The following is a 22,286-nucleotide window of genomic DNA, read 5'->3' as shown; positions in this document are numbered from 1 at the left end:
TTTTTCTCCAACATGAAATTTTAGAGACTAGGGATAGGCAAGCTGATAAAGGGAAGAAAACTGGCAAGCTGTCAGGCCTCAGATCTCATCTATTTCTGTATCCATTGGTCTAAAACCTTAAAAAGATGCTACCTCTCTCCGCTGGCTTGCTTTTTTTTTTGGTACCCTTAAAAGAACAGAGCTACCACAGCAATGCTGCTACGGGAGCTGAAACATCACTTGCTGCCCAGATTTTGTAAACACACTACACCCTGCATTTTGGGTTAACTCCACTGTCTTGTCAAACACTTCCTCTAATGTATGCTGAAGTTGGGCATGATACCCATGTGCTTTATCAAATAAAGGATTTAAATTCTTAAAAAAAAAAAAAAAAAGTCTGCACAAGTTAAAACAAAGTCCATTGAAACTAGTGTTTCCCTTGTTCATTCAAACGGTAAAAATTATCACACTGTACCTTGTACTGATTTGCAGTGGTGTTATTGTATTAGTTACTGTAAATCTGGACTTGTTGGCATCAGGACACCGATCAGGACACCGTGGCAGAGCAGACTACAGTTTTGATCTCTGCCCTTAAATGTTTTGTTAAGGCGCTCCCAGGGTTTTCTTTATAACTTTTCAGAATGCAACATTATGTTAATCTATTAGTGGTTCATTTTCATGTGTATATCTGTATCTGTTCATCTATGTGTATAATGTAATGATAAACTTGTTAGTTCCACGGACACAAAGTTAACGTTACATTTAGATACATAAGTCAGCATAAACTCACCTGTTTCTATTAAAATAAATCGCCTACTCAAGCTCAGACTATTTATTTAATATTTGAAGACCAAAAAAAGCATCCTCCATAGAAACAGCTCACAACTTCCCTGTAGGCACCTTCATGAGATCTAACTCTACTCAAAAAAACATGGTAAGTGAGAGCCATTTCATAATCTAGGCATTGAAAACCACTGCCTAATGACAGTAGATCCATGAATGTGTACTTTAGCTTTAAAACTATTTATAGAAACTATTGATTCAGTAGATTATGTTGAAACAGAACACACTGAGGCTGGATTTCCTCTATATGTATCTTACCACGCTAAAAATGATTAACAAACTAACAAAGCAACAACAAATGATTTGGTTTAGTTAGATGCTTGAGTCTCCTATGCTGTTATAACTCATAAATAAATACAAAAGTGGATGGATATACGCTACTGTATATCTAAGATGACGTAGTTATAACGGAAAAATCTTGCTTTTAAGGCTAACACTATAAATGTGGAGTGCTTCATTGGCTCAAATAAATAGTAATTATTTAGCTGTAGAAAAAAACCCACCCTACAAATAACCTTTGTTTCATAAAAAAAAATTATATGAAACCTTACAGGCAAGAGAGATTCATATGAGTTAAAAACTTCAAGGCAGATAAATCAAGAAAGAAGCGGGGGAATGGGCAGGTTAAGGAGAAAGCAATACTCAAAAGCGGACCGTCAGTCTGACAGCTTACCTCTTGCAGGAATATTCTGAACTATTTCAGTTGTCATTACCTTAAGGAAGTTTTCACTTCGATAGCATAAATATTATATATTTTTAAAGATGAAAGCGCCAAAGAATCTGTCTTGAATTCTTTTTTTTCTTCCATACAAAAGCAGCAGTCATTAAATAGACTGCTCATGGGCTACAAAGAGATAAGTAAACCTGCCACGATGTGACCTTAGAAATGACTAACTATGGATGTCATTAATGTAACTCTAAACTGAGCTTTTAGAAAGGCAGCTTTGACCCTTTGTGACTTCAAATATTTTGGCTATGAAGCCTCCTTAGGGTGCTCCATATATAAATATTGTTAATGTGCCAAGAAAAAGAACCAGTCATAACTAAGCAAACAATTAAGATTAACCAAACCTCAACAAAAAACAAACAAAAAAAGACTTGGCATGTCATATGTTCATTTATCTATATTTAAAATTCCATTAGGGAAAACTCTTTTGAAGACTCAACATTAGCTTCATTTTTAAAGTGGTATTTAGGCTATGCAATAACATTCAGAGCAGCAAATGGTTCACGCTTAAGGGCGACTTTATCAGAATAATGCTCAGTCCAGTTCTAATAAATAATCTTCTCTGAAGCGTTCAGTATTTCAATATCTCAGAGCTTTTTGAAAAAAAGTGGTAGATTTAGCACCTGTATGCTATTTGAATATTATTTTCCACCTGAAAGCTGAAGAAATGAAAGAGTTAAGGTATTTCTTAGGCTCCTAAAATGAAGCTGGGGCAGAACTTAAAATAAACAGTAGATAAAATAACTCTCCCGAGAAGGAGAAATGTGTGATTCATTGCTGAATTCAGATCCTCCTGGACAAGAGGATCCTTCTCTGGACACCTTGTGCAAGATCAGCTCCTTTCTGCTGGGCTAAACTGATGTGACAGCTCAGCTCTGACAAAGAAGAGAGTTCCTGAGGTGGGCTATCCCCGTAAAAAATAAAGAAGAGAGTGTGGAAAGCAGAGAACAGCAGAACAAATGAAGCTGCCAGCATCACGACTGGGGGCAGGGCAGGCATAAGGAAGCAGCTTGGAAGGGATTCCTTGTCCTGGGCGGGGGGGGGAAGCCCAGACAGGACATGGGAAAAGCCTTAAATACAACTCCAGTAGGCAAAATGCTGGGCACCACCTTAAAAGCTGATCCTGTTGCCCTCAGTGGTGGAGGGGACTGTGACTGTGTCTGGCAGAATTCAACCCAGCACAGACCAGGCGTTCCCCAGAAATATCCCAGGGACGGATGAGATGGGAAATGGAGATTGGTGCTGGCGTCAGACCACTCAATAACAGGAGGTAAAAAGGATTCCTGTGGCTGCCAGTCACCACCTGAGTTTTGTACCTCTGCAAAAGAGCCAAGGTTACTCTGCGCCTGCCAGAAGAACGGTCCTAGTTTGAGTACAGCAGCAAGAGGTCTGAGAAAACACTCCCACCAGAAATCTGAGCACAGAAATTAAAGAAATAGAGGAGCAGTAAGAAATCACACGCATCCCACAGATTTATAGTCTTGTTTCTGCAGCCAGATCAACTAGTAGAAACCCGCTGATTTCAACAAAATCTTGATTTTTGCAAACACTGAAAATGAACAGAAATTTGTGCTGTAAAAACTTAAAAAAAATATGCAAACTGACGATTTTTATTACTCGGATGTAATAAAGTTACATTTCAAGCATACGAAATGACAATTTATCAAAGCCCCAGACCCAGCTGGAGAATTCATGACTTCTGGAATTCAAACAGTAAAATCCTTAATGAGGCAAGCACCACAGATAAAACTGCTGCTTCAGAAATACCCTAAGCATCCGCAGTTACCCAATTAGTGATCTGGCAGGAACGTGAGCACATTTCCCCATTCAGCTCTACAGAAGAAAAATAAATATTTAATGTATGTCAACTCAGTCACTGATTGATCATTAAACATTACCCTAAAGAAACAGGAATATCTTATAATATACTCACCCACATTTTCTCAGCCTTTTTCCACATCTTTGTGAAGATTAAGGAACAAAAGTAGGATTTAAATTAAGAGCTCCAAGTTTTCATAAAATAGCTTTGTGTGTTTATTGTCTACACCAGAGTACTGCAAATAACTATGCCTAAAATATAGTTTATGACTGAGGAAAAAAATGCACGTGATGCTGAACACCCCTACATCTCCTGCAGGGTTTTCTGGGGAGCTAGGGAAAAACATTCTTCACTTCTCTCTCTAAAGTGCAGTTTTGCTACTTGGAGGAAAAGGACCATTTCACTTTAATTGCCTTTGCCCCACACCTAAGCAAGAAGACATCATGAGCAATGGTGGGTCAAGAAAGTGTGGAGTCAGGTCACGCACTGGTGGGCAGCTCTGCTTACTCCCACCCAGCAGACCGCTGCAAATAATGGGATAGCCAAAACGGGCTCGATGACCCGCCCCTTCCCCATGAGCTGTCAGCATGGCAGGCTGCAGTTGGTTCAACCAAATGACTAGCTGCTGTACATCTCATTAAATGTTCCCACAGCTTCTCAGAATTGCTGATCTGTGTGTCAGCTCTGCTGCTCAAGAAGGGAGCTGCTGTATCATTAGTAGCTTTCTGCTATGGAAAAAATAAAAAAGACTGTAACACCCCTTCAGCATGTACGTGACTCAAAATGTTGAAGTTTTCAGGCCACTGGCTTCTCACAACAAGAATAAAAAAATTTATTCCTGGTGAAACAACAGGAAGCACAAAGAAATGGTATCAGGACGTCACCACATACTCCTGAAGTTGTTCCTACAACCACAAGTTGCTTTCACCATACCTCACCATTCGCCTTCGGAACCTTCCTCCTGCCAGCTCTGCAGGACTAGACTTGCATGAATGCTCTCTGCCAGCAGATCCTGTCACACTAAAACCTAAAGAAACAAAATTCTGTGGAGGTGAAATTAAAATAGAGCTTGATCTTTTATTGATAATTTTGAATGGATATGATCTTCAAAGATCACTAAGTTTTAAAAGAAAAGTCACTCTCCTCTATCACGGCATCCACATTAAGCAAAATACCATCTACTCCTACAGCAGTACTGTAAGCCAGAGCAGCCATCCACCTCTTCTCATCAGCAGCACCACTGTTCTTCGTGTTGCAGCAGCTAAACTTCCTTACAACCCCAAAGGAATTCGCTACTTAAGGCACTTTTTGTTTCATGCATAACATCCAGAGCACGATGAGCTTTTGCTTAATCATACGGTGATTAATTACTTGCACTCTTTATGGTTTGAATTCGGCATAGCAATCAGCTTCTCACAGCAGCATATTCCCAAGTTCTGAAGTTGGCCAATTATCTGTCACTAGATGTATACATACCATATTCCTGCGTACATTCCTCATATCTTCAGATTATGTTCTTAGAGCACTTGCGCAAAAGTTAGCCCGTTAATACATCAATACGCCGCAGTCAGCACCATGCGAGAAGAGGTATCTTTAACATGTATTAAAATGTAACTGTACTTTCCACAAACGTTATTGAATCAAGAGGCTGATCCAACATTTGTTATCAGATAATAAATGTATGTGGCTTACCTAGCCAGACAATATATTTTGAAAGCCAATTTGCCTTGTATACACAAACATCTATTTTAGTTAATAATGTGAAATATACACCTTTCTCCTTAGTATAGCTCATATTTTAAAGCAGAGACTTGTATGAGTGAAGACAGTAATAAAACGTGCGCAACATAGACATGTAATATGTGGGAAATGCTATTTGTACCTCAAGATCAGGCATGGACAAATTCCCATTAGGCCGGTAGGTACACAAGCACAGGATAACAGGCCAGTCCTTCCAAGAAGCAGTGGACTGACAGCTCCAGAAAGGACAGACATTTGTCCCTATATAAGCCCGGCTGTGTCAGGTCAGACCCAAGACCATTGAGCCCAATAAGTGACCTTTGACCATCCTCTGACAACACTGAATAGCCAAAAAAGAGAACCAGGATAGGGAAAATATGTAGTGATTAAAATATTACCCCAATCTCCAGTAGCTTGTGGCTCAGACCTACTCAGCCAGAGAAGGTATTACAGTATTTAGGTAAAGAGCCTGTTCAAGTGCAATTGGAACTCTCCCTTTTACAGGTTTCTGACATTTGCTTTAGTGCCAAATGTTCTTTCTGATTAGCATGCATTTAAATATGCATGAATACATGTCTATACTCTTACTTTGTTTGGGGGGTTCAAGGGTGGCAGAGTGCAGGGTATCTTCTCCCATTAGTTTCTAGTAACAAGTTACAATTTTTGTGAATTACCTGTTAGAAGCAACCCTTCTTTTCTCAGTATTGAAAAACAAAACCCAAAACGGAGGTTAACAAACATAATCCTGTTAAAGCTCTTGTCTGTATGAAATTTTCACAGAACCAATGCTTTTTACTTCATTCATGCTATTTTCCTGCTTTAGGATTGCAGAGCTAGAGACCCTGGATCATACTGAAGCTTTAAGGATTTTTATTTTACTTCTATATAAAGCATCCCTGAGTCTTACACAGTGCCACTTTCCCAATCTATGCCTGTTCACTTGGTGCCATTTCCCAAAGATCTGATATAGTATTTGAGCGGAGACAATTGCCAGTGTAATTTTAGAAGTTTCCCTGGTAACAGCTGCTGACATCTCTAACTCAAAATCTAAGACTACAGCTCTCTGTAACACCCTTGCATGGCAAACTGCCTTGCATCAGTTGAGCTAAGGAACCTCACAAATGGCAATTCAACTTCTTCTGCTTTTCAGAGTTAAGGTACGTGCCCACAGACATTCCTTTTGCTTAAGGAAAGCTGCCCCCACCTTCCCCAGTCTGCAAGTAGGGAAAAGGCACAGATAGAACTCTCAGAAAGTGATTCAAAGAAGGAAAAGTGAGACTGGAAGGAGGTAGGCGCTGGAGAGAGAGCAGGTAAGAGACACAAGGAAAGGGAAGAGCTAGAAGCGACAGCATTTAGAAGGCAACAAGAATCCCTGGAAGAAGTAGTGAGTTGGCAGGGAAGATCTGAAAACAAATGAATTTAAAGAAATGAAGAAAACAAGGAGAAAGCGGGAAATAGTATTCCTTTAATCTTTAATTGCTCCTTCAGTACATTTTTTGGAGGATGCTCATCTCCTCCTCCAGGTCTAGAAGGGAGGTAAAGTGAAAAGCGGGTCACCGTGAGATGTATTATTGGTCTCCTATGTCCCTCAATGCTTTATCTCTGGGTAATCTTGTCTGTAAAAACCACAAATCCTTCAGCCGTTTCTCCTGATGACTCAGGTCTAAACTAGAGAGGCAAAGCTATCTCCTTTATTCAAGCAAAATCACAGCCCAATAGTGCATCACAGATATCTAGCAATCCCTTCTAACCAAAAGAGAGTTCAGCACTTCCTACTCACAACCCCTTCCCGCGAGTTCCTCTCCTCTTCCCAGTGCCCACCACCACCTTCCTGGTAGGCATTCATGATGGCGAGTTGGTTGCCCTCCTTCTGTTTGTTCTTATAGACAGCCAGGCCACATCTATATCTTGCAAATTACTTCTTAAATAATACTTTTAGGAAACAGTCCCCCCATGCCTATCTAAACCCTGCAGTCCCTTTCTGTGACCTTACCACTGTGAGCTTTTCCCACTCTGGTGCACCCCAAAGGCTCATCTTCTTCTTATGCCCCTGACTATTGCCTGGCGGTGGCATGGCCCTGTGAGCTTTCTGGGGCAGGGACTGCATTTTTGGTCTGAGTTTATCCAGCACCTAGCACATCAGGATCCTGGCCCACACTGGGCTCTTACTGGTATAGTGATCATAGGTAACGGTGAGACAAAGTGAAGAATGGATAGCAAGAGACGGTAATAAAAAAACAGGGGAAAAAAAAACAAACCACTTTGAAGAGTGAATACTGCCTTGTCTTCATTCTCCCATTTTCCCAGGTAGATGGATGCATATTGGAAGACATCTCTAAGAATATATTTTCCTCCTTCACACATATTACTACTTTTACTTTAACTCCTCAGGGACTGGAGTGCTATGTATCAGCATACAGTGTTAAAAGGCACCAGATCAGGTGTCAGAAAATTTCCTCAGCACCACCGACCAGTGCTACCCCACCATTCTGGGCCCCATCTTTCCTCCCATCCTTCATCAGTCAAGTTCAGCTTCTTTGACACAGAGTCTCTATCTGTCTCTGTGCAACGCCTATCACAACTGAAGCCCTGTTTGTCTTTTTGGAGCCAACGATAAGGAGAAAGAAAAATGGTAAATAACAACAGTCATACAGCTAAGGGTAGTATAATTTAAGAAAAAGGCTGGAGAATCCCTGTCAATTACCCTATATTGTACAGGAAAACCTATGGAGCGTGGTGCTCATTAAGTGAGCAGTAAGAGAAGAAGAGAGAGTAAGAGAATAAAAATAGGCAATACAAGTAGATTCAGGAAAGGGGAAATCCAGCTGTTTGGGCCCTTACTACAGCAACAACAACAAAAACCCAACAGAGGCAAAACATAGTGCCAAGCAAAGACAGGGGGAAAAAAAAAATTGTGTATAGAAACAGTAGAGCAGGGTGAAGGAGAGAACCAGAGAGCTATAAACCATTATAAACAGAAAGTGTTTTGAGGAGTAAGTGCTGAGGTAGGGAAATAACACTGCCACAGCAGAGGTCGTGAGGAAGTGTGCTCCAGGGGGAACCCCTGGTGCAGAATTCACCCTAGAAAGGCTCAAAGATAGTTACTGCCAAAACAGGTTAGCTATAATTAGTGCATGGGAACAGTTAGCAGAAGGACTGCGATGGTTAATGTTTGGGATTTTCAAAAGTATTCAGAAAGCTTTTTGTCCTCGACCACTTGAAGCCTTTCCTTGTCTTTGCATCCCAGGTTATTGATGGTTTCAACTATAATTCTGAATAAAAAGGAGTACAGAACTGATTATGCTTTGCTGCTGTAGCTGAGCTCACCAGCTCTTCTGACTGAGAAGCAGGCAATGTCTTCACGGACGAACATTCCCCTTCTAAAATTTCCGAGCCATGTACTACAGCAGCAAGCTTTCATCACTCTTTCAGAATCTTTTAACACATTTTTTCTTAGACGACTAGAAGGGAAAATGTGCTTTCCACTATTATTATTACATTACTGAGCCTTCTTTCCATCCGCTTCTTTATTTTCTAACTGCTTTAACATGTTTGAGAACAAGCAGTGCATAAGAGTGCAACTCGCACTTTAACAGACATTCATAAATTTAGATTTGAATTACACTGCTGCTGCCATGCTGTGCAGCTGCTGGGAGGAAACTAGGCCAGTATATATTAGTTACTGACAGAAAAGAAGAGGTTTTTCTGTAACGGTGCTGTCAGGTACAATTGATGGGTCAGCATCTCCACTTTCTGAGTATCTATGAAGAGACACAAAACCCCTCAGCATAGCTGCATTCCAGTATTACATAAATGAAAACCAAACAACTTATCGCTTCCAGAAAATCTAGTCTCACCACCTGAACTCTATGTGATATAACTCCCATGGCTGCAAAATCAGAATCACTCATGAGCATAGGAAAAATCCAAGTTTTACATTCTGTGATTCACATGCTATTGGCCTTCCCTCTCTTTCCTCCCGCACTGGCCTAAACCCAAGTGTAACCTTGCAACAGCCTCCAGCCGCAGGCATCCGACAGCAGGCTAAGGGAGCTGCAGGTTAGGACCTGAACTACAAGAGATCTAAGCTAGACTGACCTTTGAACTCTGCTTGCAGATGTCATCTGTAGAGTCTAAATTTAATCTTCCTAACAGAAAACACAATCCTGCAACCCGGCAGTGAACCTAGGAGGAACTTCGGCTTTTCCCCCAGGATAACACATAAACTTGTTACAGGCCTTAAATCTCTGTCTGTGGTAGGGAGAAGGCAGGAGAAGATCCTCAGGGAGTCCAGGTCAGACCCCTTCAGAAACCAGCCACAAGGATGTTAGGAACCAAAGAACAAGTTTCCAGCCATGAAGTTTCTGCTCCATGTTCTGCTGGGTGAAAGCTGTAGCTGCTGATGGAACAGCTCTGAAGTTTACCCTTCACCACCCACACGTTTCTAGAGTTCTTCAACCTTTTCTTACCCAGCCCGATGCTCCAGGGTGTCACGGCTCCTACAGGTCATAAGTGTCGTCTTCCACATTTTGTACAATGCAGGTGGTCTGACAGGGTAGCGAGGGCTGGGTCATAGAGCTCTTCCCTGGTTCCTCTTCAGAGACAGGAACCGTTCAGTGTCTTCCCACCCTAGGAGCCTGACACCACAGGAATTTGCAGCTTTGCATTTCTCCTGCCTTTCTCCTCCGCATGATGGCATTTTCTCTTGGCTGTATTGACCTAGGGTAGTCCGTGCTTCAGTGGTGTAACTGCAGAGCTGTTATGTGCAGGTACCAGAGACCTTTCTTTTACATAACAAAATCCCTCGCTATTTGTCCTCACTGCTCAGCAGAATTCACTACCTGCTAATCACAAGCTGATTACAAGCTTTTCCTTAGACTACTGACAAAGAAAACAGCATACACGGGCCGTTTCTCAGTGCTTATTAGGCATGATAACAATTGAGCACCACGCCAGAACAAACCAGAGTCAGGACTGCGGGCGCTGAGTTTGCAGCCGGCTGAAGACTCTTCCCCAGTTTCTGCAGCTGCAGAGTTGAGTGCACCTCACCCCAGCTGCTCACAGCAGCACGCGTATAACGTAAAGGTATTCTCACCCCTGCCTGACACACAGATCACCTTCAAAAGTAGAGAAGTAGGCTGTGTAGACACCTAAGAACCGAGCGCGGTCAATCTCACTGCCGCAGAGAGGAAGTTAAGGCGCTGCGCCGTAACGCCCTGCGGTCGGGCCTGCCTTCCAGATTGCGCAGGAAACGCAACATAAAGCTCAGCCTAAGCTTTGCTGGCCCAAGAGTTGCCTCTTCTCAGAGATCCACCAGCAGCTACACCATGGCAAATCCACAAGCAAAAATCCATTTATGTTATGGTGTACCTAGAAACCCAAAATGAAACTGGGGCTTATTGTTCACATTGGGAAGCTATTTTTGCCATAAATCACTTCCGACTAAAGAGGCAGGTAAAGGAAGGGCAAAGACACAGAACGGTAAGGTGAGGTTAAGTAGGTCAGTAAGTCAGTACCCAGCCTTATCGCTGGGACCCTGTACTGCTCATCTGCCAGCCATCTCCGAACTCATTTTTTCCCAGGGAAAATCTGTTGCTGTGTTACCACTTGACTGGGTGGTAACATCCTTAATTAACATTTGCAAATTATTTCTGTATTCCCAAGTAAGAGGTGCAATACAAATATGTGACATTATAAAAGAACAGCCCTTATGCCTAAACTTTAGTAGTGCAGAGAAAAATGAATTGCTTATGCAATAATTTGCTCCTCAGCAAGTCCCTTCTTTAAAGAAAATAATAAAAGACAGACTTTTAAATTTCATCTGCATTTTTGACCACAGAAACATAAAAGGATATTTAGCTGGAACATTTTAAAGAATGCCAGAACCTTTCCATTTTAACTTTACCTTTACCGAAAACAGGACGAAAGTCAGTGTTCACTGCGTCAGATGACGACTTGTTAAAGTGTGAAATCCTTCTCAGAAATGGAGCTTCAGAAAGCACCATACTTTGAAATAATATCCTCAATTACGTTTTAAAGTTGCAAGTTAAACAGGATTGCAGATAACAGGTACTTCCAGCCAGCAAAGCCTAAGGATAGGCTGATTTAAAATAACTCCGAACAGTAACCTGCAGAGATCAGACTACTGCTAGAAAGATATTCCTGGAGGCACTGGGCTTTCTTTTTGAACTACTTTTGAACTAACAACTAATAGGATAGCTTTTTTGCATTCCTCCTTTATAATTACATACAAGCAAATGGGAGACAATGACAAATGACATTCAACTTCAACATCTTTTTTATTATTATTAAAAAAAAATGGGTTTAAGTGAATGCCTTTGGGGTTCCACGTTCTCCGGGGCAGATTTCTGCTCTACATCATACCAATATAAATCTGGAATAATGTCAGTGAAGTCAATGGAAACATTTGGGCGTTACAGACAATTTTGAGCAGAACTGGTTAAAACTGATCTAACTACAAGAAGAGACAAGCAGATATTTTACAATTAGTTAATGGGTGAGGGGAGCACAGCAGTATGCATGCTCTGAAAAGGGTGGTGTTCTGATCAAATTTGGCTTTATCACATGCAAGCTGGAAGCTTTAAGGCACATAACACTGAACTATAAACTAGTCCCAAAAATATTTTAAAAATAGTTTTATACAAAAAAGTGCATTTCCTGCCCTAAGATACCAGCTTATATTTCCAATAACCATATGTATATGAATCCTAAATTATATTGCAAGTTGCATTTCAGTTTCGTGACAAGAGCCATGATGCAGGTAATTGCTAATCTCAGCCCGACTAAGTGACCTGTTGAGCTTAGTTGCTGTTAAGAGTTCACATCCATAAACATGGATGTTTATTTCCTCTCCTCATGATATGCCTGGCTTTCTATTTAAACAGGGAAACGTATGGAGAGGTAAAAATTATCGTCTGCTGTGATATGTACATAGTCTGGGAAGGAACACTAATGTTTCACATTAATGCTGTCTCACATTCACATGCCAGATCCTATTCTAAGTGAACTAAAGGCCTCAATAATTGCCTTAAAGCCCTGCTTGACACCCTTGTGACCACGAGTCAACAGTCCTGACCCTACCATTTGCTTCTAAAATTAAAGCATAATAATAATATCTTCCTTCCCAGGGCTCGCCCTTTGTGATGTGTACCTGGGCAGATGAAGAACTTTCAGCTGTGAAAGAAGATGAGCAGATGAGTATCAAGGAATACTCAAAAGCGCCTCTACATGATGCATGCTTATGACACTGACAGTTCTTCAATTAACCATCATAGTTTTGACCTGGAGAACTTCTGTGAATGTGCAGTTTCTTTTCATTCTGCCTTCAGCCTGCAACAAACTGCACAGACTAATGCAAGCTTGATCAACCAAAGCCAGATAAATGATAATAAAATCAATTTTTAAAGAAAAAACTAAATTTTCCCTTCTCTTCGCACGTTTTTTCTGCCTACCCTTACGCCTTGTGCTCTTTGGTAAGATGCAGCTTTCCCACAGAGCTAATTTTGATCACCTACATTCAGCCAGCTGTGTGGCAGCTTTCAAGCTTTGATACATCAGGCTGTAACCTTGACAAACCGGCCAACACACTGACCAACTCAGCATGACAGAAACACGAACTCGAATTAAGTATTTGTGACTCAACAGGACCCCAGTTAGGAACCAACCCTTAGCTGGCAGTCAGGCCCACAGTGCAGTAGTTTATTGAACCAAATGACCAGAATATTGAACAGCGTGTCTAAGAATCCTCCTCTCTAAATAGACATTAACCCGTGCTTCGGAAAGTTCCCTGCTAACCCTGGGAGATAACTGACAGGTTTATTTACTAAAGCAAAAGTTTCAAAATACAAATATTTTTTTCCTCTTCCAAGTCATTCTTTGATACTCACTTTCTTTTTAAGGCTTTTCATACTCATCAAAATAAAAAAAGCAGCCGTGCTTGGTTGAAGCTTACCATTCAGCTCATCGGGTCAGATGCTTATGCTGTAGTCAGTACAGATCGTACATTTTAGAGGCAAGAACTGAGTCTCTCTCTACAGTTGTACCCTGTGATGCACATAGCAATGGAGTTAAATTACAATTATTACAGTGAAGTAACCCCCCCATAATAAGAAAACATTCTGGGAAATGAAACAAGCTGACACATCAGAAAGTTTTTTATTCCTTTATGTCAATGAATTCAGGTAAATGTAAACCTGAATGTAGCCCAAAATGTCTTTCATTGTGGGCACACATCCAGTATTGTATCAGTTTTGTGCAACACAAAGTGTTTTCTTCCCGTGACAACAGCTCCTCACTGGTCTCTCTGGGTCAAATAAATCTCCAGAAAGGAAGATGAAGCATGCTGCTTGGGTTATATATAATTAAAAAGTCGCTGGGTTGACCTTACTTCAAAATGAACACTGGAAAAACATTTTCCTCGGTGAAGGATTAAACGTACTAACATGGAGTCTGAAGAATTCGTTTTCCTCACAGACACCCCCTTCCTTAAAACGCCCATGCTATCCTGAGCAATTACTCTGCGCCCCATAAAAAGGAGCTGCAGGGGACCCACAGGGTACTCGCTCGTCTTGGAGCTGAGACCCTTGGAAAGTGCACCGGAATAGGAGCACGTGCAAGTTTGAATTTCAACTCTGCTGGCTACCTACTGCGTTTTATTTAAGGATTTATAAATACATAAAAGATTGCCAGAAAATAAACAAATGCTGTATCAACTGAGCTTCACAAAACCTGCAACTGGGTTTGACTTGATACCAATAAAACCATGTTTCTGAGAGTGCTGTAACATGGTTAAGAAAGAACAAAGCTAAGTGCTATAAAAACACCTCAGAAAGCCGAAGCACACTTTTTTCCCAGCCTTGTACCACACCAGTGTTTTCAGACACTAGCCATTTTTCTTGATTTACCAAGAATTCCCAATTGTTTCTGCCGCTCAACAATTACTTGCCCCTGGCCAATTTTTTCCTCTCTTCTGGACCACAGTCAGCAACATCCCTAGACTGCAACTTTGCTTCATAGCCTTGGGCCAGTTACGAAACCATTGGATTGTTGCAGGAAGAGATAAATGATTCTTGGGTACCAAGGAGCAGAAGGCTGTCCAACTAAAGGAAAACAAGCATGCACATCTTCCAGAAGTGACAAGAGAAAGGTTGTGGTTTTCTTACACGGGGCGATTGGAAAGGCACTCCAGGAGAGATTCAGCCGTGGAGTGCCCTCTCCCATTGCCGGCTCTATCTTACACTAGAACAGGCAGAATGCAGAAAGTCTCTGCCTGTAACAAAAGAGATGCTGCCAGGCGTTCCCTCTTCCCCCCCCCCCCCCCCAAACTAAACAAGCTAAGAAAACCAAAAGGGAGTGTCAGAGGAGCTCTCCCAACCACATCTGGTGTGTATACCAGTCACCAAAAACTGGAAATTTCAAGAGCTGATTGAAGGGCTTGAAAAACAGCCTGGCAATGAAAGAGTAAAACAGAATCATTGAGCTCCTTTAGCAAAGGAGAGGCGGAAAGTTTACCCAATTATTTTGGCACGCAGAAAAACGGTGGGAGCTTTACTCCTGTGATCCAGCGGCTGGATGCTCTTCTAAAACATGCACTTCCTTAGAAAAGTGTGGTTTGGTGTGTTGAGGATCAGATGGCACGTGCATGGGAAAGGCTATCCTGCTGGACTTTCGTCTTTCTTTGCAGCCATAAAACATGCTCTGCCTCTAGATAAATTTCATCTCCTCAAATCCTAATCATATACTGCCTTCTCTGTGGCACGATGGTTTATTTCCAGGTTGTTTCTAAACAGTTCTGAAGGACCAGCCTGGATTCCTTAATGCAGGGGGGCAGAGCGGGGATGAGTACTCTCTATTTCCACTGATAGAAAGGAATGGCTGAATACTAACTCAGATTGCATGACTATGCTCTTCTTTCCAGTAATGAACATCTACAACACAGCAGAGGAGAACAGATAAAACTGGTGCAGGGAAATGGTACACAATTCAATAAAAGTTACACATTCTTAACTCTAGAAACAGATCACCAACGCACTCAACAAATAGGTTTATCCATTCTGCACAGCCTTTAATAGCACTCTCTAGAGAAATGCATTTCCTAGATAAACACATTTTTAAAAAATAACACTAATTCTATTCTGACCATTTTTGTATGTTTGTTTTTAAGTAGAAGATAGAACTGTTACATATTCATTAGACATGGAACAACTAAGCGTTGTGCCACACCATTAATATTTGTTTTACTCTTTTTTTTTCTCCTGCAAAAAGCAATACAATTTTTCAATCCATCAGTTGGCATTACTAAAATAAAAAAATAAAAAAAACAACAAAAAACATGACAGGTGAAAATGAAATACGTAAGGCTTTAATTCAGTGAGTAATAATTTACATAATTTAGTAAAACAGGGCAGGAGTCCTCCCACTGAGGTCAAGAGAAATAATCAGATGCTTTAAGTTAGCTACGTACCCATATACCTCGCTGTCATTTTCCACCGACTCTTCCTTGGAGGGAGGAGTACTAGAACATTACTATCCCCTGTTGCCCACTATCTTTTGCTGGAGGTCAGCTGAGCAACACAATGAGACATACGGTCTTCTCCTAACACAGTCTAGTTTATTTGCACAAAACTTGCACCATCAACACTTTACATGCCAGTCTATGAAAGGGACAGATGAGGTGGACACACACTTCTTTCTGCTAGCACTGCTGGGGGTAGTTTCTGGCAGAGGCGCTGAGCACTGTACTAGGAAATCATAACTAGTAAATACAGAAGTTAAAGCCAGTAATCTCTCTGTGTATGAGCAGCAGCTGGGTGAAATTAATCACCTGGACAAGAAATCAAGAGAGTCTGCCAGAGCCCTTTGTCAAATTACAGTATAAAAGTAAGAAGAAACAAAGCAATGCAGCAAAGCAACAGCTAGGTTTAATGCAGTCTGGATAACGTTTTACTAAAAGAGCAATCTGCATAGCAAAGATTACAGATAATTAATCTTGTTTTCTAAATATATTTACTGTTTGTACACAATGTTCCGTTTACACTGGGAATGCATACTATGTACCTGAAGAACCTGAAACAGTTTTGTGGACGCCTAGAAAAGCCAGCTGCAGGAAATGATTTAATATGAACACACCACTCACAAAAGAATAAGTTATGCTAAGGATTTACGGCAATTCAATATAAGCAAAACAAAAGACTGCCTTTTGAAGGGCATCTTTTCAACTGCTGAAATGAAAATAAATGCCTTTTTTCACATCAGCATACAGTAACCACCTCTCATGCATTTCCACATAAAAGCTTCTTAAGCTTTGAAATTATGTATTTAAGCTAATTGTTTTATGCGCTAAAAGAAACAGAAAAGGTAGTAAAAATTGTCCTCTCTCTTTACCTCTTCTCCATTAGAATACTTAATGCATTTTCTTACATGATTACCTGAGTTCATCTATTTCAAAAATGTAACAACTGAAATATGCATTTACCTCTTGCCATTCCTTTTCTACCCCCCTCCTTTTAAGCTGTAAAATCATGTTTCTGAAGCCACTAAAAGTAGTGTGACATCTGTGAAATTATGTATTTTGTTTTTAATGCATGCACTCAGCTGCAGATCTGACTTTGAAGTACTTAATTCTGAAATATCTAAAATAATCCTATGTCCCAGAGAAACGGCACTAAAGCATTCAGGACATCTTTCTTACGAAAAGGGCAGGGTAAGAAACAGACCAGACACACCTCATCCTTTTCAGTTCTACTTTGTTACCAGCTGTCCTGTCCCCCCAGAAGTGACACAGCATTTTTGCTCCGTGCTTTCCCAAGGCCCACATGTACCTGGAATGGAATTCAAAAGAGAGGATGACCTGTCTCAAACAGTAGATAAGTTAATGGGATGCAAAGTAGAAAGGCCAGGCACAGAGCTGTAACCTTCCATCTGGTAAGAGGAAGGCTGTTTTGTAGGCCGTAAAGACATTTGTGTGTTTATACTACAAATTCCATTGCCTCATTTCTCATCCTACTCATTCTGTTACTGTTAACTTCTCTGGGACAACCCACATAAGCCCTTTTACAGCCCAGAGTTTGAGCACAGGATTGTTTCAGCATCCACAACACACACAGCAATGTGCCATGGAAAAGTCAGGGAGAGGCTCCTGCTTTGTTTTGACCCAACTTCTTTGAGCTAGAGGTGAGGAGGGAAAATGATTAAAGTCCAAGATATTCACACCCGTAACAAAATCCTTAGGCTTCTCTTGGGCAGCCACGTTAATACTTTCTCTAAGCCAAGGCAGTGTCTTCAACACTTCCCCAAAAACAGAATTGGAAAAAATATGGTTTCCTTCTTGCAATATAGTCCATTTTTTGTCCCAAGCACTAAACCACCCACTCCCAATTACCAACTTCTTGCTTTGCCTGTTCAACACCTATACAATCTTAGCAGTTGGTCTCAGAGACAGAAGAAAAGATGTGCCAGCTCATCACCCAGAGTGGAGACATAAGCATCCAGATGATAAACCTGCTTGTTTGACATGCTCTTAAGTATTGGTGATCTACTTGATCAGATCTCACAAAGAAGCAAATTAAACCTGTGGCTATTAGAAAAAATGACTGCTTTTTAATAGGGACAGTAATTTTGCCGAGGCTGGCTGAATCCATTCACTGTCTCTATGACTTCCCTCTGGTTGTATATTGTAGTCACACTCTCACATACACACATGTGCACTCTTGCTTTGTCTCTATAAGGCCTTTTTAATAAAATTAATACTGTTGCCGACTGATTCCTTGACTCTGCCAAGCAAACAGAATGACCCTAGCCATTGAAGTCTCAGAGCCATTCATGCTCAGAATAGCAACTGCACCATCTATTACACTAAAACATAAAATCCTAAGGTATCCCAAAATTTGGGGAGTTATTCGAAGTTTGACTTTATTTTCTTCTAATAAACATATAAATCAAAAACAGAACTGCAGGGTAAGATGCTAAATGCTTAGTTATTGATGAAGGCACTCCTAGAATATTTTGCTAATGGCTCAGACTTGATTAATATAAAAAAAAAAAGATCCTATTGATTTTCCTTAAAAAACATTTTAGAAGTGCTCAACATGCTGGGAGCAGAAATATATTATGAAGTGCACAGAAAAAAATACCATTTAAATAAGGAAGAAAAAGAGCCAGCCAGGCAGAGACATTAGAAGGAGATAAATTATGAAGCCCTTGTCAATCTCATTGAAGCGGCACCAGCACTGGAGGCAGAGTCAGGGCCAGACTATGGTAGCATACTGCTACGACTAAAGATCCCAAGTCCAAATTCAAGACGGACAATATTTGGCTCAAAAAGCAGGACATGCTTTCCTACCAGGACTTTCCCCATGAACAATGCTAAATAAAATGAGACAAATCTTTCAGTCTGTGTCACGGATATATTTTAAATGGTAAGTCACTGACACATGCATATTTTCTGGCCAGAGTAGCATAAAATTCCTGTTAACTACCGTTTGTCTCAGCTGGGCACTTGGTACTAACTCTTCTATTAGTCTCAGAAATACTGTATACACACTTTTCCTCTCACTCTAAATAGCCCTTAACGTTGAGATATCATGACCGTTAACAATCAAGATCCAGGATCACAGGATATTTTGTTCTGGAAAAAACTATGTTTTTCTGTGGATATAGCACAATTCTGAAGTCTGGTATTTCAGGGACATGCATCTTAGTAAGAATAAAGAAGTTAAACTGAGTATTTCCCTAGGTTCCCATGGGAACACAACACTTAATTCCAGATCTGGATAGTTTCAAGATACTGGGTTAAACACTTATTAAAACATATCTAAAAATGCTATTCCTAGATTTTTTCAGTGGCTTCCTGGTTACTGTTCATTGGGACTAATGGCTCAAGGGGAAGAGACTCATTAAAGCACAGGGGTACCTAGGAATGAGCATGCAAGTGAGACCGAGCACCTAGGAAAGACACTGGGAAGTAGCGCCTGAATGTTTGAAAAGATAACTGTTTAGGGCTGGAACGTGGCTGACACTCATCAGTGGTCATAAAACAAGCTGTTATTGTGTAATTTGTTCATGACTTCATGCACTCTCTAAGAACACCTATCTGCTGTCTGCCATGGTTTTGTGTGCTATCCGGCCATTTACAACTATAACCGAAGATACTTGCTACCCAACTTGTAAGCAAAATAGCTTCTGTAGTTCAGTACAAGTTATGTGGGGAGAAGTTTGTCATTAATTTGAGATAAAGTTGTTCTGCCTTTATTTCTGGAGGTGACAGAACCTAGTGTTGGGGAAGATAAGAGGAAAGCCAGGAAAAAAAAAGTCTAGCTAGAGCTGGTGAAAGTCTCTCTACTTGCTACAGAGGAATAAAAGCATTGAGGGAACTTGCATTTGTAAATTGAAAGATACCTCCAGTCTTTAGAAACACTATCTACACACCTTATGCAGATTCCTGAATGTGTACAACTGCATTCCTCCTCTCCCTACGCTTCCCACACGCATTAGGACTTGCAGCCTAAATCAAAACTTGCTGATGTCAACAGAATGTTTTCTTTTGATTGTCATTTCATTTCTCTCAAGTGACTAGACTATGGAACAGATCCTGTCTTCTCAGGATCACAGATCTGTTAGCAATAATTACAACAGACCAGTTGCAAGCTAACCTAAAAGCTGATGAAAATATAATTCTCCTTTTGAAATTAAAAATATCAGGCGGTCTTACACAGAATAGCAAGAAAGCCATGGTGAGCATTAAACAATGACGAGATAAAAATGTGCTAGACACTTATAACACTGTATACAAATGCACCCTATTAATAGAAAGATTTCTCAGTTGCACTAATTTTTAAAGAAACAAATCCCTGTAGATGAAACAAGATGACTAACAGAATTACATCTACAGGGCTATTTTTAAAAGAGCAGAAAGATAAATAAAGAAAACGAGAACTTAATCCAGAAGACCACCGGGATAACATAAATTAGGTTCTTGGAAAAAAACAGACTTCGCCAATAAGAGAAGCTGTGTTTCAATCAAAGTCTTTGATCATTCAAGATAAGTATACCGGAAAATGACATTTTCTGCTTTATTTCATTTCTTTAGGAAATAATCTCTTTCTTCTCTGTTCCTATCCAAAGTACCAAAAAACCCACCCTGAAAAGAAACAACTAAAATCTCCCACTGTTCTCTTACTGAACACAACTCTCTTCTCCCATCTCTGAAATCAAAATTTCTTACAATGGTTACTTCCTCCATATTGTACATTAAATATGCTGCTGTTACAGTGCTCTAACATTTCCATTTGCTTGTGATATTTTCAATATTTCCCTTAAGTTCTTTATAAGACTATACAGAAGAAAACTGTCTGTTTACTTAACAATAAAACATAAACTTTATCCTCTCTCTAAACAAAAGCTTCATTAATCTTGCATAGACTTCAGTTTCTTATTTTATAGAAAACAAAAAACCCTATAGATGTCTGGAAAGGTATCCTGCAACAAGAAACTTCAGGATATTTATTTCATTCCTTAGGTTGAAAGTAAGGTTGGAACTTGATCATTTCACTTAATACCAGCACACAGAGAAATTGCTTTTTGTAAGGTGCAGACAAAAGACATAAAATGCAGCATGTGGAGATTCAAGTCAAATTGGGAATAAAACACAACTTCTTTTAAGCGATAGAGGTAATCAGCTACGAAGATAACTTCCCATGGAAAGTAGTAAATCCATTAACAGAGGGTATTAAATCAAATTTTCAGGTCTCTGTAAAAGTAACACCCTAATATAAGCACAAACTCTTGGCTTTACAGTGTTCAGCCACTCAGAGTAAGAGAGTCAAGTCCCTGTACTCCAGAACCAAAACCCAAAGGTGTAGGAGCTGTACAAAGCCACAGCAGGCCACTTGGCCAGCAGCAGCATAAAACTGTAATAGCAGCCAGTCCATTCCTCTTTGGTGACATTTCAGTGACAATTTCAAAAGCAGAGCTTTCTCTCAGATATCACTCGCATGTTTAAACTACTCCTCATGTTCCCCATTATGACAAGAGGAAAATAGAGCCACTACTAACTTGTATGGGGACACATAGGGAAGTCCTTTTAGGATAGTCCATTACACACATGGAAACAAACTAGGGTACTTTTTAGCATTCTCAAACCACTGTCTTTTAGTCATTTTGAAAATCCCAAGGGAAGCAGTGGTGAGAAATAATCTGTGCAATCAAATTCTGCTAACTACATGAACTGCGGAACAGGCCCTCACTGCCCCAGTGCATTAAAATGGTTTCAGCAAGGATTCTTGATGGTGGATCCCTCTGTTGCCCATACAACTTCTAGTCAGGACCACATCAATCAAAGCCCAGAAGCACATCAGCCTTCTACCTGATCCACGGGACACAGCTCAAGCAATACACAGATGGCAAAAGTAATTTCTGTAAGCCCTATGAAGAGTATAACAGTTAACTATACTTTAAATTACGGATGGTCACCAACTGGGACATTGTACCAGAATAAGATATGTACACCTGTAATGACGGCTGCACTCTTCAGAGCATTTGTTATCAAACAGTTATCTTCGGGGATTATTTATACTTAAAACTATTCACTTACACTGATATTTGAGACTTAACGTAAAAATATTAGCATCTACATTTAATGCATTCTGGATAACATTTGACTGAAAGAACAATCTGCCTAGGAAAAACTACAGTAAAATGGACATATCCTGAAATGGATTTCAAGAAAGCAAATTGCCACACCACATTCTTGTATCCTTCAAGCTATGACAGTCTTGTCACCATGGCATTTCAGGGTTTGATTACCAGCTATAAAGAAAAAAAAGATTTTTTTTTTTTGAGCACATTTATCAAACCTTAATGTTTATAATTTTTTATTGAGGAATTAGCAGCAACAGCTGTATGAAGATTTGACATCAGTGGCAGACCCATTTACAGTGTGCAAGAAGGAAAATAAACAGATTGGGAAACAGCACGCGCTGGATATTTTCAGTGCTTGTTCTAACCCCAGAAAACAAAAGAACCATTTTTCTTGCACTGCAGTTTGTCAGCCTCCCAGTACAGACTTGTAAATTTACACAAGAGGCAATACAATGCCAACCCAATCTCAAAACGTTTCAATCATTCAGTCTTTTTCCTTGACCCAACTTATCACTTATCTTC

At 40.3% G+C, this 22,286-nt stretch overlaps 1 protein-coding gene across 1 annotated transcript in view; it reads right to left on the bottom strand.

Annotated features, from left to right (window-relative positions):
* Window positions 1–15,468: 15,468 nt before the first annotated feature.
* The window catches only part of TRUB1 (TruB pseudouridine synthase family member 1), a 37,390-nt gene continuing 30,572 nt past the window's right edge, over window positions 15,469–22,286 (bottom strand). The window contains 1 exon segment of the mRNA XM_076339088.1: window positions 15,469–22,285. Within this exon segment, the coding sequence (XP_076195203.1) occupies window positions 22,241–22,285 (45 nt within the window). The 3' untranslated portion in view covers window positions 15,469–22,240.

This window comes from Aptenodytes patagonicus, chromosome 5, assembly GCF_965638725.1.
Source record: "Aptenodytes patagonicus chromosome 5, bAptPat1.pri.cur, whole genome shotgun sequence".
Taxonomy (NCBI): Eukaryota; Metazoa; Chordata; class Aves; order Sphenisciformes; family Spheniscidae; genus Aptenodytes; species Aptenodytes patagonicus.
Note: the sequence above shows the minus strand (reverse complement) of the source record. Positions and strands in the feature narration are given on the sequence as shown.